The sequence below is a fragment of the Enoplosus armatus genome, chromosome 12 (assembly GCF_043641665.1).
Source record: "Enoplosus armatus isolate fEnoArm2 chromosome 12, fEnoArm2.hap1, whole genome shotgun sequence".
In the NCBI taxonomy this organism is placed as follows: domain Eukaryota; kingdom Metazoa; phylum Chordata; class Actinopteri; order Centrarchiformes; family Enoplosidae; genus Enoplosus; species Enoplosus armatus.
The window spans coordinates 24,535,480-24,551,880 of NC_092191.1; the positions used below are offsets into that span (position 1 = coordinate 24,535,480).

General features: G+C 41.2%; 1 protein-coding gene across 2 annotated transcripts; it reads left to right on the top strand.

Moving 5' to 3' along the window:
• The first annotated feature begins 5,380 nt into the window (after nt 1–5,380).
• LOC139294421 (ras-related protein ORAB-1-like) lies at nt 5,381–13,283 on the top strand. 2 transcript variants are annotated; one of them, XM_070916316.1, is made up of 7 exons: nt 5,466–5,501; nt 5,704–5,765; nt 7,598–7,670; nt 7,910–8,005; nt 8,770–8,865; nt 10,019–10,150; nt 12,221–13,283. In XM_070916316.1, the coding sequence occupies exons 2-7, from the start codon at nt 5,752–5,754 to the stop codon at nt 12,419–12,421; spliced, it is 612 nt and encodes a 203-aa protein (XP_070772417.1). In that variant the 5' UTR covers nt 5,466–5,501; nt 5,704–5,751; the 3' UTR covers nt 12,422–13,283. The 2 variants fall into 2 exon arrangements, with proteins under 2 accessions (XP_070772416.1, XP_070772417.1); XM_070916315.1 differs by having other exon boundaries at nt 5,381–5,765.
• The last annotated feature ends 3,118 nt before the right edge of the window (nt 13,284–16,401 follow it).

Below are 16,401 nucleotides of genomic sequence, written 5' to 3' on the forward strand. Positions count from 1 at the left end.
AGTGCTGCATTCTTTCAAATAAATTCATAGATTAGGTTACATTTTAAGCAAAATACACAGTATCAGACAAGTCAGTAAACTCTAAAATTGCTGTATGACACATAATATGAAGAATCTGAGTGTGAACTTCTTTGACCTAATTATGAATTCAGTGTGGAGAAGCAGAGCATTCTTCTAAGCCACATAAAAAGAGTGCGTTTTGAGAGTGAATTAGTCCTTTTCATGACCTTATTTTTTGTCATATACAGTATATAATGTTACCATGTATTCATATTAAATGTTTTCAAAGTTTCAAAGAATGAGGTAAAAGTATGTAAAAGTAATCAAGAAGAAAGTGGGCTTCTAGGGATGGGGGCCTTAAAGAGACAGGAGCTAAAACGGCTTGTTTCAGACAGAGTGTGAACTGAGGGGCTGCATGAAGGGCCAGATGAACAAGAACTTTTTTGAACTGGGAAATGAGCATAATCGGTCCCCTTTAACAGACACACATTTCCCAAGGAGGACTCCACAAACTCCATTTCAACTTCTCCTGTGTAACTCAGGTGACATGTTATTATTGAACATGACTAGTAGGAATTGCTTTAACCAGAGAAATTAACGGCTTGTTAATTTGATGAGATGGAAATCCAGGAATCAACTAATTGAAATAATAAAAATCTTTTAATTGTCAGTTAGGTCCAATATGTATAAAATAGCCAAAACATGAATTTAAAAGACAATTCAATACAAAATCATGAAATCATGAGGCAAGGCTAAGATCATCAGGATGCAGATTAGGATGCTTCGTTTTTTATAGGTTTTGATGGATTTATAAAGCATCTGATAATCAAACTACACTTTTCTTCACCACCAACTCTTTGTTGATGAGAAATATAATTTGGATATTATTGATTATAATACTGATTATCTCCATTTATCATTCTGTATGTCTTCTTGGTCGAATGATGATATGTCTGTCAGTGTGATATGATACATCTCATCTTAATCTGACTGCTCTCAGCATGCTCTCCAGGTTCTGGCACCGGTTCACTGTGTTAGAACCACCAGACACACTAATAAGAGAAGTACAGAAGAGACTGGTGAATTTCTTCAGGGAAGGATTTAATTGGACCAGACCTGCTGTCTTGTTCTTACCTGTAACAGAAGGTGGACATGAACTGATTGACCTCCACAGTCGCATTACAGTGTTTCATCTACTGACTGCAAAGCTTCTGTTGTACCACAAACAGCAGCTCTGGACTGAAACAGCCTCTCTTCTCCTTTCATAGAATGAAGAACCTGGACTACAATAAAGCTCTCCTGGAGCTGGGTGGTATGGACCTGTTTCAGACCAGTCCTTTCTACCAGTCTCTCTTCAGTGCATGGGTCACTGTTTTAAATTTCGGGAGAGACTGTTGTCAACTGTACGGTGATGTAGAGGAGGAACCTCTGTTCTGTAAACCATACAGTGCAGGATGCCCAACTCCGTCAGTGTGTGGAGAATCCTCATAAGACCTGGACTGACAAAACTGGCAGATTTGAGATCAGGAGGACAGTGGAAAACTGCTGCCATACTCAGTGAGGAGGGTGGTTGCAAATCTCTAGGTTTCCTGGAGAAACAATTGATTATATGGAGGTGATTGGTGCACTTGCTGGTGTTTTCAGTTAGGCATTAGGGACGGAGTCAGAGGAGGATCGATCGGTTGTACGGCCTGACCTTCCATTGTTGTCCTGTGCCACAGTGGTTCCCTTTATGCAGCGACTGTGAAGGTTCTTAACAGAGGGCTGTTGGCTGGTGTTCAGGAGTCAAGTTGGTCAGGTGTGCTGACACCAGGTTCATCTCTGTGAGGCAGCTGGAGGTCCCTGTACAAACCTCCCATAGAGAAATGCAGTGTGGATCACCAGTGGAGAGTGGTGTATAGGGCCGTGGCTACGAACAGACATGTGGCACATACAGTATACATTGCAGAGCAGGAAGTTACCGTGCGTTCTGTCAAGCTCAATTCAATTTTCAATTCAATTTTATTTATATAGCGCCAAATCACAACAAAAGTCATCTCATGACACTTTACAAATAGAGCAGGTCTAGACCAACTCTTTATAATGTTATGACCCAACAGTTCCCACCATGAGCAAGCACTTTGGCGACAGTGGCAAGGAAAAACTTCCTTTTAAGAGGCAGAAACCTCGAGCAGAACCAGACTCTAGGTGGGCGGTCATCTGCTTTGACCGGTTGGGTTTGAGAAAGAGAGAGGGAGAGAGAGAGAGAGACATAGAGAGGGAGGGAGAAAGAGAGAGGGGGAGAGAGAGACAGACAGACAGAAAGAAACAAAGAGAGAGATAGACATAGAGACACAGATAGACAGACCGACAGACAGACAGACAGACAGGCAGCCCTAACTATAAGCGTTATCAAAAAGCAAAGTTTTAAGCCTACTCTTAAAAGTAGAGTGTGTCTGCCTCCCGGACCCAAACTGGGAGCCGATTCCACAGGAGGGGAGCTTGATAGCTGAAGGCTCTGGCTCCTGTTCTGCTTTTGGAGACTTTAGGAACCACAAGCAACCCTGCATTCTGGGAGCGCAGTTCTCTAGTGGGGTAATAGGGTACTATGAGCTCTGTAAGATATGATGGTGCCTGACCAGTAAGAGCTTTGTAAGCCAGGAGAAGGATTTTAAACTCTATTCTAGATTTTACAGGGAACCAGTGCAGCCAAGCTAACACAGGAGAAATATGATCTCTTTTCCTGGTTCCAGTCAGTACACGTGCCGCAGCATTCTGGATCAGCTAGAGAGTCCTCAGGAACTTATTGGGACAGCCTGATAATAAGGAATTGCAATAATCCAGCCTAGACGTGACAAATGCATGGACTAATTTTTCTGCATCTGTTTGAGACAGGATCTTCCTGATTTTTGCAATGTTACGGAGGTGAAAGATGCAGTCCTTGAAGTTTGTTTTACGTGGGAGTTCAAGGACATGTCCTGATCAAAGACAACTCCGAGATTCCTCACGGTAGCGCTGGAGGGTCGAGGGTGTGATTAAAACAGTGAGTGGGTTTCTGTACCCTCTGACAGAAGCCGATCGAATCCAATAAAGAGATAAATGCAGTACCAAGGCTATCCTTATCAATGTCCACATGAATATTAAAATCCTCTACGATAATGACTTTGTCTGTTTTAAGGACTAAACCTGATTAAAACTCTGAGAATTCAGTTAAGAATTCAGAGTATGGACCTGGAGCGCAATAAACTATAACGAATAAGACTGGCTTCAGTGTTTTCCAGGTTGGGAGTGAGAGACTCAGAACAAGGCTTTCAAATGAGTTATAATCCAGTTTAGGTCTAGAGTTCATCAACAGGCTTGAGTCAAAAATGGCTGCAACTCCACCTCCTCGGCCAGTGCCTCGAGGGAAGTGAGTACTAGTATGAATGGGCGGAGTGGATTCATTCAGGCTGACATACTCTTCATGACACAGCCAGGTTTCTGTCAGACACAGTAGATCAGTATGATTATCTGATATTAGCTTGTTTACTAATACAGCTTTAGATGACAGAGATCTGATATTTAACAGTCCGCACTTAATTTTCCTATTGTTTTGGCCTATAGCAGTAGTGGTCTTAATTTTTATTAAGTTTTTATTAATGACTCCTCTCCTGTTTAATTTTGATTGAATTAATTCAAGTGGTCGGGGGGCAGACACAGTCATTATGGGGTTTTGGGTGGGTAACTGCTCTAATGGAAGCGCAGAGAAGCGTGTGGGACTGCGACTCTGCCTCCTGGTCTGGACTCTGGGTTGTCACAGTTTTGGTTCATTAATAAAGTCGGTCAGATTTCTAGATATGAGAGCCGCTCCATCCAAAGTGGGATGAATGCTGTCTCTCCTCATCAGACCAGGTCTCCTCCAGAAAGTCCGCCAATTATCTACGAAGCCCACATCGTTTGCTGGGGAAACTTCACTACATCTACATCTTAGCTATCCCAGGCCGACTGCTCTCTCACTGGTTTAGGATAGGTTTTGAAGGACAGGGTTTTCATTTTGGTCCCAGGTATGTCTGGTTAATTATCTGATAGGTCAGGCCAAAATACCTATGGCTCACTAGGAACTTTTCAAAAGGGACTAGGTCTTCAGATGCTGGGCTTATGTTCAGAGGTCTGATGGCTGCACGTCTTAAATAAAGTTTACATATTATAAAAGTCAACTGGAGGAATTTGTTTCTGTTTGGGGAGTTGGAGATGTTCTGTGCACTGTAGATTCTCTCGTTCTGTTTCTCATGAAAATAAAGAGGTGTAAAGAGTAGGAATGTACTGGGATGGGGGGTTATAAATATGTACGTGTGTGTGTGTGTGTTTTTGTGTGTTGATTCATTATTTTTCTTCTGTTTATCAATGTAATTTTAGCTGAGAAAATTGGACCTTAAAGGATTGGTTAAAGGCTCCTTGCCTCTTGTTTCTTGCTCTCCTTTCCTTTTCTCTTCTATTCTGTCAGGCAACAGCAGCAGGGATGATCTGTTATGCTTACTACTACACAGTCCCAGCATATGTACTTCTTTGTGTATCCTCTCCTTTGCCACAGTGGTCTAGGCCCTAGAGCCCCCCAACACCTATACCGTAAAAAAAGGTTTGTTGCCCATCGACCATGAAAGCTGTGTTTGTCAGTGCAGAAGAGCAGACAGACAACAGAAGATATCTCGATTTATCACAATCAGATGTAAGAATTCTATTCTGGTCAACATAAAATGGACAGCCACCCTTTATGCCAGTATGTCTGAACTGAAAATGTTAACTGTGAACTGGATGAAGGCCGTCAGTGTCTCTAACAGGTACAGAAACTAAAATAGTTTAAACGAGTTCAAACTCACTGATTCTTTACATGTGTCATGGGGGGGAAAAAGAAGCAGGAACATTTTTATCAGTTGACTCATGTTATTTGTAGCCTACCTATGAACAGGTGCTGACATGAGCTATCAGTCTTCCTATTCACACCTCCTTCCCAAGACCAGTGATGACACACAGGAGATCAAGCAGAAGTTTTTGGATTAATGGGAAACTTGTTTGTGATAGTATTTCATTTTAATGATCATTTCGTTTACACAAATAAATACTCTTGGGGACAACGGGTCAATAAAAATGTCCATCAGGGAGGTAATCAACAGCAAGTGCTGATCTGTGAACTCAGTCATGTGTAACGAGATGTGACAGGAAATAATAAGGTCTGTAAATAAAGCCTCGCCGTTGGAAACAATCGATTTTAACAACATAAACGTGGTTGAGGTTTATGTTTTAGTATTTTTCCGGAAGATGTGTGTCTAGTCTGACATAGGGCACTAGCTGACTCTTCTTTGCCACGTTTCACTAAATGACGTAATCCTTCCCAGGGCTTGACAGTTCGCTGTTGCGGTAACGAGACACACTCAGTAAGAAGGAGAGAAAGGGGACAGTTAGCTAGACATCTGCCCATATCCCCTGTTTATTCGCTTTAGACTTATGACTGTAGAACGAGTTAACAGTCTTTTTTAAAGGACAAGGTATCCGTAAAACCAAGCCTCGTATTTTGTGTTATTCCTGACTTAGCTAACCAGCTGGCTAATGTTAGCGGTTTCCTTGTTGGAGTTGCAGCCATTTTGGATTTTTACCGAGAAACAACAAGCCGGCCGTGGTTTTGGGAGCAGTTTAAGCTAGCCACAGCTCAGGTATCGTAAGTTAACAGCGCTGTTTATCTTTATACAGGGGGAAAGAGACGTTTCACGAGAGGATACACTGTACAACGAGTCAACAATGAATCCCGAATAGTAAGTATCATACTTCAGACGATTGTGTTACATTTTGGCTAGCTAGAAAACAACTTAATATTAGCAGTTGAGCTAAGTTAGCGGCTTACATCAGCTGACACTAGCCGTAATGCCCACCAAGCATGTTATACTGTGAACATTTTCCAGGGATATAAGTGGAGTGTGTGTGTTAAACACCTATGAGTCGATAGATATTTATAACAAACAACAAGGTTAAGTGTTCCTTGTATCCCTGTTAACATAGGTAGCCAGCTGTTGGGCCAGCGGCAGTAGCTTTTGTGACTCTGGTTTCGGTTCGGTGCGTTTCACGCTGAGATGTAAATACAGGACAATGGTTCCTTGTTGAATTTTGACTGCTAGCTAACTGTAACGCGAGCCATCTCTCTTTGTGCCCAACAGTAATTTAGCTAAAGGACGCTATTATCTGCGACATCAGCTAGAATTGATGTTAGCTAACTGAATTCATAAAATCCTAATATACGCTAACTCGACAACAAGGGTTCCCTAAATTATATCTTTTTTGAAAGACTCTCACCCTGTTGCCGATGGTAGTCTTTATGTCTGTGTGTGTCATTGTGATAGGCTACTTATTTCCTTGCATACTATTAGCGAATAGACACTGTAGCAGCAGTCACCCGTTATTTACGTCCAGGTAACTCGTTGTACGCTTTACCTGGTGTTGAGCACGACTCAGCTGTCAGTCATGTGGTCCAGTAGTGCTGAAGCAGCCCCTCTACAGCCTTCAGTCATGTGTAGGTCACATGCCACAGGACAAGCCCTCGACCACAACAGCGTTGAGCAATCAGGCACTTCAGCTTTCTGTCTGTCTTTGGTTTTCCATTCACATACATTTTTTCGTTGTTTGACAAGCTGTTACACTACTACTCTAAAATCAAAAAAAATGTATAGTCCTTTTTTATATTGTCATTACTCTAAACAGTGATATTTGATCCCCATCCCCCTGATTCACCTCCTTAGTAGAGAGGAAATACTCCTAGGAAGGTCCAAGAGTATCTTACTCAATGAGAGTCAGTGTCAAAATGAAGAGGAGTTATCTTTAACCCACATTATGGTTTAAAATATAAACCAGTGTGCTGAGTAAGGTAACATAGTTGACTCTTTACTTAGTTTGGACTCCAGATTTGTTCAAATTCTTGTTTTTGGTCAACTTGGTATCATTGTCAGACTTCTGTTTAACAGTGAGTGGTCAGCCTTGCATAAGGACGCCATTGTCCACAGTCCCAGGTTTAATGAAGAGGGAGTGAATGGAATTTATTATAGAAGGAGAGGAACTGAGACAGTCCTGGGAGGCAGAATAGTACTCAGACTACCAAGCTCAGCTGATGTGTGAGAATGAAATTTTACAGCTTTCCCTCTACTGATGCTGGTGATGCATTAACAGAAGGTACACTGTCAAGTGCCAGTTGCTACTTTTGCTTTTACTTTAACTGCTAGTTTTTGGTAAAGTAAATTTTTAGGTTAAGTTCCTACTCAATATAGTTATATAAGTTATATCAGCTCAATAAACATGAATCAGATTAAACGAAACAGAAGTGGAATAGAGAGGTATGGCATGTGGCTCCTCTGTTTTCCCTGGTCCTTCCAGCTGGCTTCATCATCAGATGATGAGCTGGCTTCCTGCACTTCCTTCTGAAAATGTAGCTGAGCTCAGCATTGTCCTGAATGTTTCCTTTCCTTATGAGGACTTGTGTGTTCCCAGGCCCTTACTATGGCAGCCGTCTATGTAGTTAAATGGGTAATCTGTAACTCACCCACTTGGTTAACAATTTCTGAATGTCCTCTAACTAGTTTTTTTTACCCTTCCCTCACAGTGACTATTTATTCAAGCTGCTCTTGATTGGTGACTCTGGTGTTGGAAAGTCTTGCCTTCTTCTCCGATTTGCCGTAAGTTTCCCCAAAATTCAACACATACAGTATGTTTACATTAACTCTATTTTGTTTCAGCAGGATTCAGTCTTACAATATTTGAAGGGCTACCTCCCACAAGTGCTAGAAGTGACTGTTGGTACTGATTGTGTGTGTGTGTGTGTGTGTGTGTGTGTGTGTGTGTGTGTGTGTATAGTAAAGCAGGAAGTGAACAGGATGTGTGAGCCATCTAACTCTGACTCTGTTTCTCTCTACAGGATGACACATACACAGAAAGTTACATTAGCACTATTGGTGTGGACTTCAAAATACGAACCATAGAACTAGATGGAAAGACTATTAAGCTTCAGATTGTAAGTAACCTACTGCTTCACTTTTTGCAAAGTGCTTTCATATCAGTGTCCTTCAGTAACCATGGCTCACTCAGAAAGTCAGATTTTCAGGACAGGAGAACCATGGAAACATGAGAGGATAAGTCAACTGTTCAAAAAGGCTAGTAATTTCCTAAAACAGCTGCTCGCTGTAGTTTTTAACAAATGTTACTCAAACAGGAGAGACTTTGTTTTGTTGGGGACTATTTTCAGTGGTGGATGAATCCACATTTGGGGCAGCAGGACGGTGTGTGTGGGATTGAGTCCAAATTAACTGCATTGAAGGTGTGTTCATGGTAATGAAGGAACACGTCACCCAGTGCAACAGTATGCCTCATTGATTCACTGCTGGTTTGGCTAGGCACATGAGATTTGTTGTTGAAGAAGAAAAATATGGAATACCAGCAGCCTTTTCTTTTTTTAAGTAAATGGCAATATGCATGTTAGGAGTAGATACAAGAGACACTGCTGCATGAAGTTGATCATTTTAATGTCCCGTGGCTTTTCAACCCACTTACAAGAATAAAATTGCGTTAGGAAGTATTAATACAAGAATTTGTGTTGCTACTTAAAAGTTTATCCAATGAATGGTCCAATTTAAAGATATTTATTATTGGCGAAAAATGTTGTAATGTAATAACATTTGTATTGACCATTAAAAGCTGTATAAAAGTGTGTTGCTTTTGTCTTTGTCATTGTCAGTTCAAATCCAGTCCTCAACTGTATTCATCTTTTTCCTTTGACAGTGGGATACAGCGGGTCAGGAGAGGTTTCGTACAATCACATCCAGCTACTACAGAGGTGCTCATGGCATCATTGTAGTGTATGATGTCACAGACCAGGTCAGTATAACACCACATGATTTATTGTTAATAGAACTCATAGTTTTAATTGTTTCTACACTAGCAGATCAGATTGTGTCTCAAGAAGACATGTCCATTAATTTATTAATGATGGAACGTCCGTCCATCTGCCTACCACAATGGCTAGGCAGAATCGGACTGGCCGGTTTCTAATGAGCTGAGATTCAGATAATGATATAATTACATTCAAATAATTCCTCATCTTGATGGGATATCCCTGGAACCCTGTTAGATGACACTGTTAGATATTTAAACAACCCCCAGAGAACTTGCTTGTTACTTTCAGTCAAAGCTGGGCGTTTGGGCATGGCGTGCATAAGTGCAGAGGTAGTATGCTATTAACAAGTGTAAAAGACCATTTTGAGAAAGAAACTAGTGTTCACCTTACTCAAATCATTGCTCTCTGGTGTATGACGAGGGAAATAAGTCTCTTCCTCAATGGATTTCTCACTGTCTGATTTTATTACATAACTATTTGAGCCAGAGAAGCAAACATGAAAATGTGATGTTTACTGTGGATGTTTTAGACTACTGAAAGATAGTGCTGTCCAGGTCTGTTGTTGCTGCTCTAGAAATATTGTTATGTGAGGCATGTCAGGTCTATATTTGGCAGGAATACATCTGTTTTTAAGGTTAGGCTCTCTGCTCCATGTTTTCACAAGAATGAGTCTCTCAGTTGCTTTCAGCAGTTGTATATTGATTGATAGCACATGTATTATAAATAATTTTTCAATATGTATAAAGCATGATGTGATTTGATAGCATTCAGGTATAAAGAAGTCCAGTGTTGTGCATGAATGCGCTAAAAGTGCGGCATTCACTGAACATGCTCATATTCTTGGCAAACTTAATGTATCCATTTGCAACTAATGAGCATGAACATACTGCTTACGGTATCCGAGGATATACAGCAACTGGTTTGCCAACATGGCTAGTGAAACTGGCTGCAACTGCTGAAGCCAGTTCATATGAATATTTGAAACTTTAAGTGACACATCGAGTTGTATACAGTATAGCTTTAATGCACCTCTTTTTTTCAACTTTGCATTAACAAGTCTTAAATTTGGCTCTGTGAAAGCTGTCCTGTAGCAGGACCAGTTCTGTGCTGATGTTTATCTGTTTCCTGTCTCAGGAGTCCTTCAACAATGTCAAACAGTGGCTACAGGAGATCGACCGCTATGCCAGTGAAAATGTCAACAAGCTATTGGTTGGGAACAAGTGTGACCTGACGACAAAGAAGGTGGTGGATTACACAACAGCAAAGGTAAGGTGCCACACACACAGCTGTTGCATATTAACGATTTCCAACTTCCAACAGTTTTTGTTGTGAGTTCTTCCCTTATTTTCTGAGGTTTATCCTGTCTGCTAGCAGGGAGTGAGCGTCTTGGCATTAGTACGACATGTCTCTGACTTTTTACTTATTTTGACTGAGAGGCGCAAGTGAAATTACCGTAATGACACCATATTGGCTGTAAAGCGCAACATCTCAGCTTTCAGAAAGCGCAACGTCTCAGCTTTCAGAAACCAAATTTTTCCGATAGCGCAAACCATGACATAATTACGGTAATCCAAAGTGCGTTTGAACAAACGTGTCGCCGACGACGCACTCTGTGTTAAAGGGTTAAAATGAGAAACTCAAATAGGCTGGTCCCAGCTGAGGGTGTGTAGGTATTACCCAGAGCTACACGCTTTCTCACGCTACACTTCAGCAAACCTGAAAAGATTTATGGAATTGCAGCTGAGTTTTTTAAATGTGCTTTTAGCAGCACAAACAAAATTCCATTCACCTTAAGGCCTCAGCATGCTTCCGATCAACTTGTTTGTGGTCTAAAGGCAGAAGTGTTTTTACATTTTTTCTGAAGGGCCTGCTGTCATCGTCCATCTAGATAGTCTATGAATTGAGTGCAACAGCGAGACAGAGTAGTTTGAATGAAGAAGGAGAGGTTGAGAGAGAAGTTGAAACCCCACCCACTTTCTCACCTCCACACATTTGACCAATCACTATGTGAAGTGGGTACATTGGCAGATGTCTGTTTCAGAAAGGTCCAAAAATTGTCAAATGCAGCCCCCCTTCAGAAAGGGGTTTTCATATGCTGTTACACTTATATCCCCCACATCTGTGCTGACACACATATTTAAACAGCATGCTTTGTCTCTACTTCTTCCCATTTAAAGACCTCCTACTCTTACAGAGTTTTTCCCCAAAAATGTTAAAACATTATTAAAATGACATCTACTCCTTCTCCCACAGTGGAAGAGTCAGAATCTATAGATATGTAACTATTGTTTTGGACATCAGTTGGCTCCAAACTAGGGCCATGCAATATCTCCTAATATTAATATCATGATCAATTGTCACTAGGTCACTATGCTAATTTAGAATTTTTTCTCCTGGCCGATAGCCAACCCTCGTTAACCAATCATTAACCGTTAACCGACAAGATCAAAATGTACTATTTAGAATAGCCGGATGTCTGTGGCCCAATAATTACCAATAGTCCTACAACAAATGTTGTTTGTTGTTGTTGTTTTTTTAAAGACTGTATTTTTACATGTGCAATTGCAGCACAAACAACAGCAGAACTTGAGGATTCGCAAGTCGTAGGCAGACGCACATTGAATCCTCCAGCGCTGAGACCGCTGTATCGCACATTTAGTAGGCATAACAGCCTGGATCTCCTGTGTAGAAAAATATTTTATAACTTAATTAAATAAATAACGAGCCGAGCAAACAGGAGCCAGACTTTTGTAATAGACTAATTACTGATCAAAATCAGCCAACAGGTTAACAAAATGCAACCTAGTCTAATTTTTCAGACCTCAATTAGTCCTAAAGTAAAATAAACAGGCCAGGCCTACATATCCTCGCTTGTGCGGCCAGCCTTGGGAAGTGCATCTGAATACTTTTCCGCTGGTCAAGAGTATCCAATGAGGGGAAATTGTCTCTCATCTAGATGTCCATCTCTGCCTCTGGGTCATTAGCTTGATGAGGGGTGGGTGTAGTCGTCTCCCAGGATCAACATAGTGGCTATTAATAATATGTTTTTTAACTGTTTAACTGATAGTATTAATCGGTCAAAATGGGTTAGGGTTATTGTCCGTTGACAGTTAAATGGTTAATTATCAGCATCCCTAATTGTCACATTTACCTCAGTAACGGTTAATAGACAATATCTTATTAGATACAGCTGTGCACAGGATAAACACACCCCTGCTGCCCGTAATGTCATTTGGTGATTAGTATGTTCTTGTTCTTATTTTGCTTTGTACTACTGCAAAAATACAAAATCACAGAAAAACTCCTGTCCTCTCATCCCTCCTCCATTGTGTCCAGGAGTTTGCAGACTCTCTGGGCATCCCCTTTTTGGAAACCAGCGCCAAGAATGCCACCAATGTGGAGCAGGCCTTCATGACCATGGCTGCTGAAATCAAGAAGAGGATGGGTCCGGGGGCCACAGCCGGAGGAGGGGAGAAGCCCAATGTGAAGCTAACCCCCGGCACTACTGTCAAGCCATCATCAGGAGGATGCTGCTGAGAGAGAAACCACTCCACTCCACTCCCCCCCCCCCAGGCCTGTCAGCCTGGCCGCCATCCCCCTCAAACTCATCCCATCAAAGCCCAACACAGCCAGACAGGACAGGGAAGACATGATTGTCTATGTCTATGTGAGAACAAGATGAAGTTGCCTGTATTTGTACTGTACATAATATAGCCGCACTACCAAAAACAAATAAAGCATCCTTCTTGTCATACTGTCCTGTTGTTGGTGACAAATTCTACAGATAGGTGATCATTCGACCCACTCTGACTCCCCATCACCCCCTATCTCAGGCCTCTCAGAGACTACTCTTTTATTTGGCCCTCTGAATGCAGGTTCATGAGAAGTGTGTGTGTGTGTGTGTGTGTGTGTGTGTGTGTGTGTGTGTGTGTGTGTGTGTGTGTGTGTGTGTGTGTGTGTGAGAGAGAGAGAGAGAGAGAGAGAATGTTTCTGTTTCTCTGCATTCCTACAGCGGGGTTGGGAAATGAATCGGTTTCATTTAGGTTTCTGTTGCTTCTCTTTTCCTTCAGTGATTACTTTGCTGTTTGTATCAGCATGTGTCTGTCCGTCTGTCCCGATTTGATGGTGTTTTATTTTTCTCGCCAACCTCTGCACAGCAGTGTCTCACAGTCCAGCATATGAAGTCTAGTACAACAGTATATGTACATAAACATTATGTATATATTATGTCAAATCTGACTTGCCACTTCTGTAGTGTTCAGTACATTCTTGGGATATTCTTGACTCTATCTCTGCATTAAATGTGTGGCTGAAGACAAGTTTGTTGCTCAACATGTAACACTTAAAAAATGTAACACAACTGAATAAATATTGTACAACCAGACTGTATGAAATGGGAGGACCTGTCTGCGATTCTTGTGAGATGTGTAGAAAACCTGTTGGAATTATTTATTCTACATTCATTTGGCAAATCTACTGCCAATTACATAGGATTTGTTTGCCAATTGCTGTGTAATATCAGTACAGAATTGCATATATAAAATACAATGTTCTTGTTTTCATAATAAAGGCAACTGAATTCAGTTTGAAAGGAACTCTGGGACCAGTGTTTGCTGTATGGATGTTGTACAGCTCTATATAAAGGTTAGATCTCAACACAATGGCCTTAAATGTTTGTATGTGGACATGCAAGCCACTCACTAGCTAGTTAGCCTCTATTCAAAAATGATAGTGTGGCCCACTTTCTACTGAATCCAAGTTAGCAGATTTCACTGGAAATCCCACAGAGTTCCAGTCTGCTGGTCTACACAACTGACTGAATCACTGATGTCTTACATGTTGCATGGAACACATCACTAAAGAGAAACGCACTGACCCCCATCTGACCAGACTTCCCAGAAACCTTTAAAACAAGTGTGTTCCCCCAGTCTTAAACAAAGTACCATTTTCCCCCCAGGGATCAAGAAAGTATTTCTGATTCTGGTGGAGTGAAACCTGTAATCAAATCAAATTGTGTTGGCCAAAAGCAGATACAAAATGTGATTTAAAGTACTGTTATAGGTGTGTTACTATGAAAAGGATAGGACAGATAGATGGAATACTTAGTACGCAAAGTCTGAACTTACCGGGTGTGACTGACACTTGTGCATACACTGACTATCAATTCTAAATATACAAGCCTTGCTAGAATGAATAGGAACAGAGGACAAAACTGAAACAGCATAATAAAACATCACCAAGTCAGACAACAACGATATCTATCAGCTGCTGCACTTATAAAGCTCTGCAGGGTCAGGCACCTGCAAACACTAGCAGGTCTCTGAGGTTTGAGGTTGCATTGAGTTAAATTTAAATTTTAATTTTTAATGGAATTCTTCCTCTACCACTACCTGTTAGTTTCACCTTGTCAAGGATCTCCAGCCTGGTTTTAGAACCATGCACGAAAATATGAACTGAGAGGTTGACTGCTTATTGTTTATAGCTCTTTAAAGCCTTGGGAAATAAATAAATAAATAACAAATAGTTCAAAACCAGAGTGGAATATGATGACACTCTATATGGATAAACCTTTACCGGCCACCTACATTCGCGGGGAATATCAGGCTAGGTGTGGCACATATTTCCACTCCGAGGGGTGGCTGTGTTGTTAAATTGGTGTCTCTGTACATGAAATGCTCTGTAGTGGTAATAATTGTTTCAGTTCATTTCTAAATGATTGCTATCTTTATTCCGATGTTCGTATTTACTTCTAGAATACTGTAATGTCTACACTCTATACTATTTACATACTATACACACTCCTATTTTACAAGCAGTGGTTTCGTCCTAACTGGCGCGAAATGGAATAGCCCCGCCCACAATAAAACTTCCAGCTGCGTCAAGTGAGCCGAATTCATGCAGAAGATGGCGGAAGTAAAGAGATTAACCTTTAAAATAAAATAATCGCAACCTCTCGAGCGTGTTCTGCGGTCTAACGTTCGCGTAAGTAGTTTTATTTTGAAAGGTATTGCCGGAATCTGCTGTACACAGATTTCGTGTTTGTAGCTGCTCACTGAGGGCCAGGACTCACGCCGTGCTCACTGCAGTGTACTAACCATCCTTATTCTACATTTTTGCACAGTCTCAGATAAGGCAGTGTTTTTGGAATTTATTACGCTATCTGCACACTCAGAAAGTAAATTGATAACCGCTAGCCAGCTCATTTGGCCAGCTACTCCAGAGAGTTAGGCTAGCTATATGACTGCTTGAATAAGTTGCTCGTGTAACTCGCGACAAGTTGCAATTTTATTGAGCTAAAAATATCTTTTCTATAATTAACTAGAAACCTTGAATTAGCAACATTAGCCTCATCGTCTGCTCTGCTGTTGGCAACAATGAGCTGGTAAGTTAAATCGTTTTGCTTCAAATTTTCTAATGTGTCGGTGTACGCTAACGTTTAACAATGTAACGTAACTTTAGGAAAAATACCTTAGCTACCTGTTAAAGAATGGACCGGTTAGGGTTAATGTCCTCATTGAGATTTTCATGTCTCATTCAATCACTTAGTGTAAATCTCATACTTTAGTTTCCTCGTGCGCAGGTCTACGTGCTGAAAGCCTTCTCCACACTGCAAGAAAGTAAAAGTCTTGAGGGGAAATGGGAAAAGTTGTCGCAGTATATTGTGTGTGTGTATTTATTAAATACCCACCGCGTGTTGTAAATGTAAGTCATGTTCTTATAACTGATGGAAAAGTTCCAAGTATCAGACGTGTGAATGGACTTAGTTCTGCCTCCTGTAAAACCAGCAGGGAAAGTTCAACCTCTGGATCTCATTTGTGTTCTTCCTCATGCTTGACAGCCTGAAGGAAGAAAGTCGAAGTGCCTCCCCTCACTGCCCCAAACCAGATGAATCTGAGGAGCCGCTGGGCACAGCCATGGAGACTGGAGCTGCAAAGGGTCAGTCACAAAGGACCCCAGTCTATGAGTCCCAGGTGCTCCAAAGGACCTTACTGGGGGATTTCCATGAGCTAATCCAAGTTTAATTAATGAAGTGTTACTGTCGTACCATTTAAGGCTGAGATCATGAGGGAATTATGTAGTTTATCTCATGAATGTCCTCACAGCTGTCCAGCAGGAGCAGGGTATCATGTCATGTCATGTCATGTCATGTCATGTCATGTCATATCTAATGAAAGCTGATATGGTGATGACCCAGCCATCAGCTTGACTACCACTGTTGTTTCTTTGAAGATGCCAAAGTGAAATCTGACAGTGTGACATCTGATGGGGTCATCACTAAGGAAATGGTGGAAGAAGAGAAGAAGCTGATGGAGGAAGGGGAGAGGAAAGAAAAGGAAATGATGGAAAAGGTGTGTTGCTTATTAATTCCTCAGGGTGTGTGTTAAAATGGTCTCACTTAGTGTGTTCTCCCTTCTTTTTCTTTTTGAAACTGTATTTTTAAAACTGGGGCTGAGTATTTAATCGCCCATAGCACAAAACTCAAACTATCAAGTCCCCAAAGCTAGGATCAAGTGTCA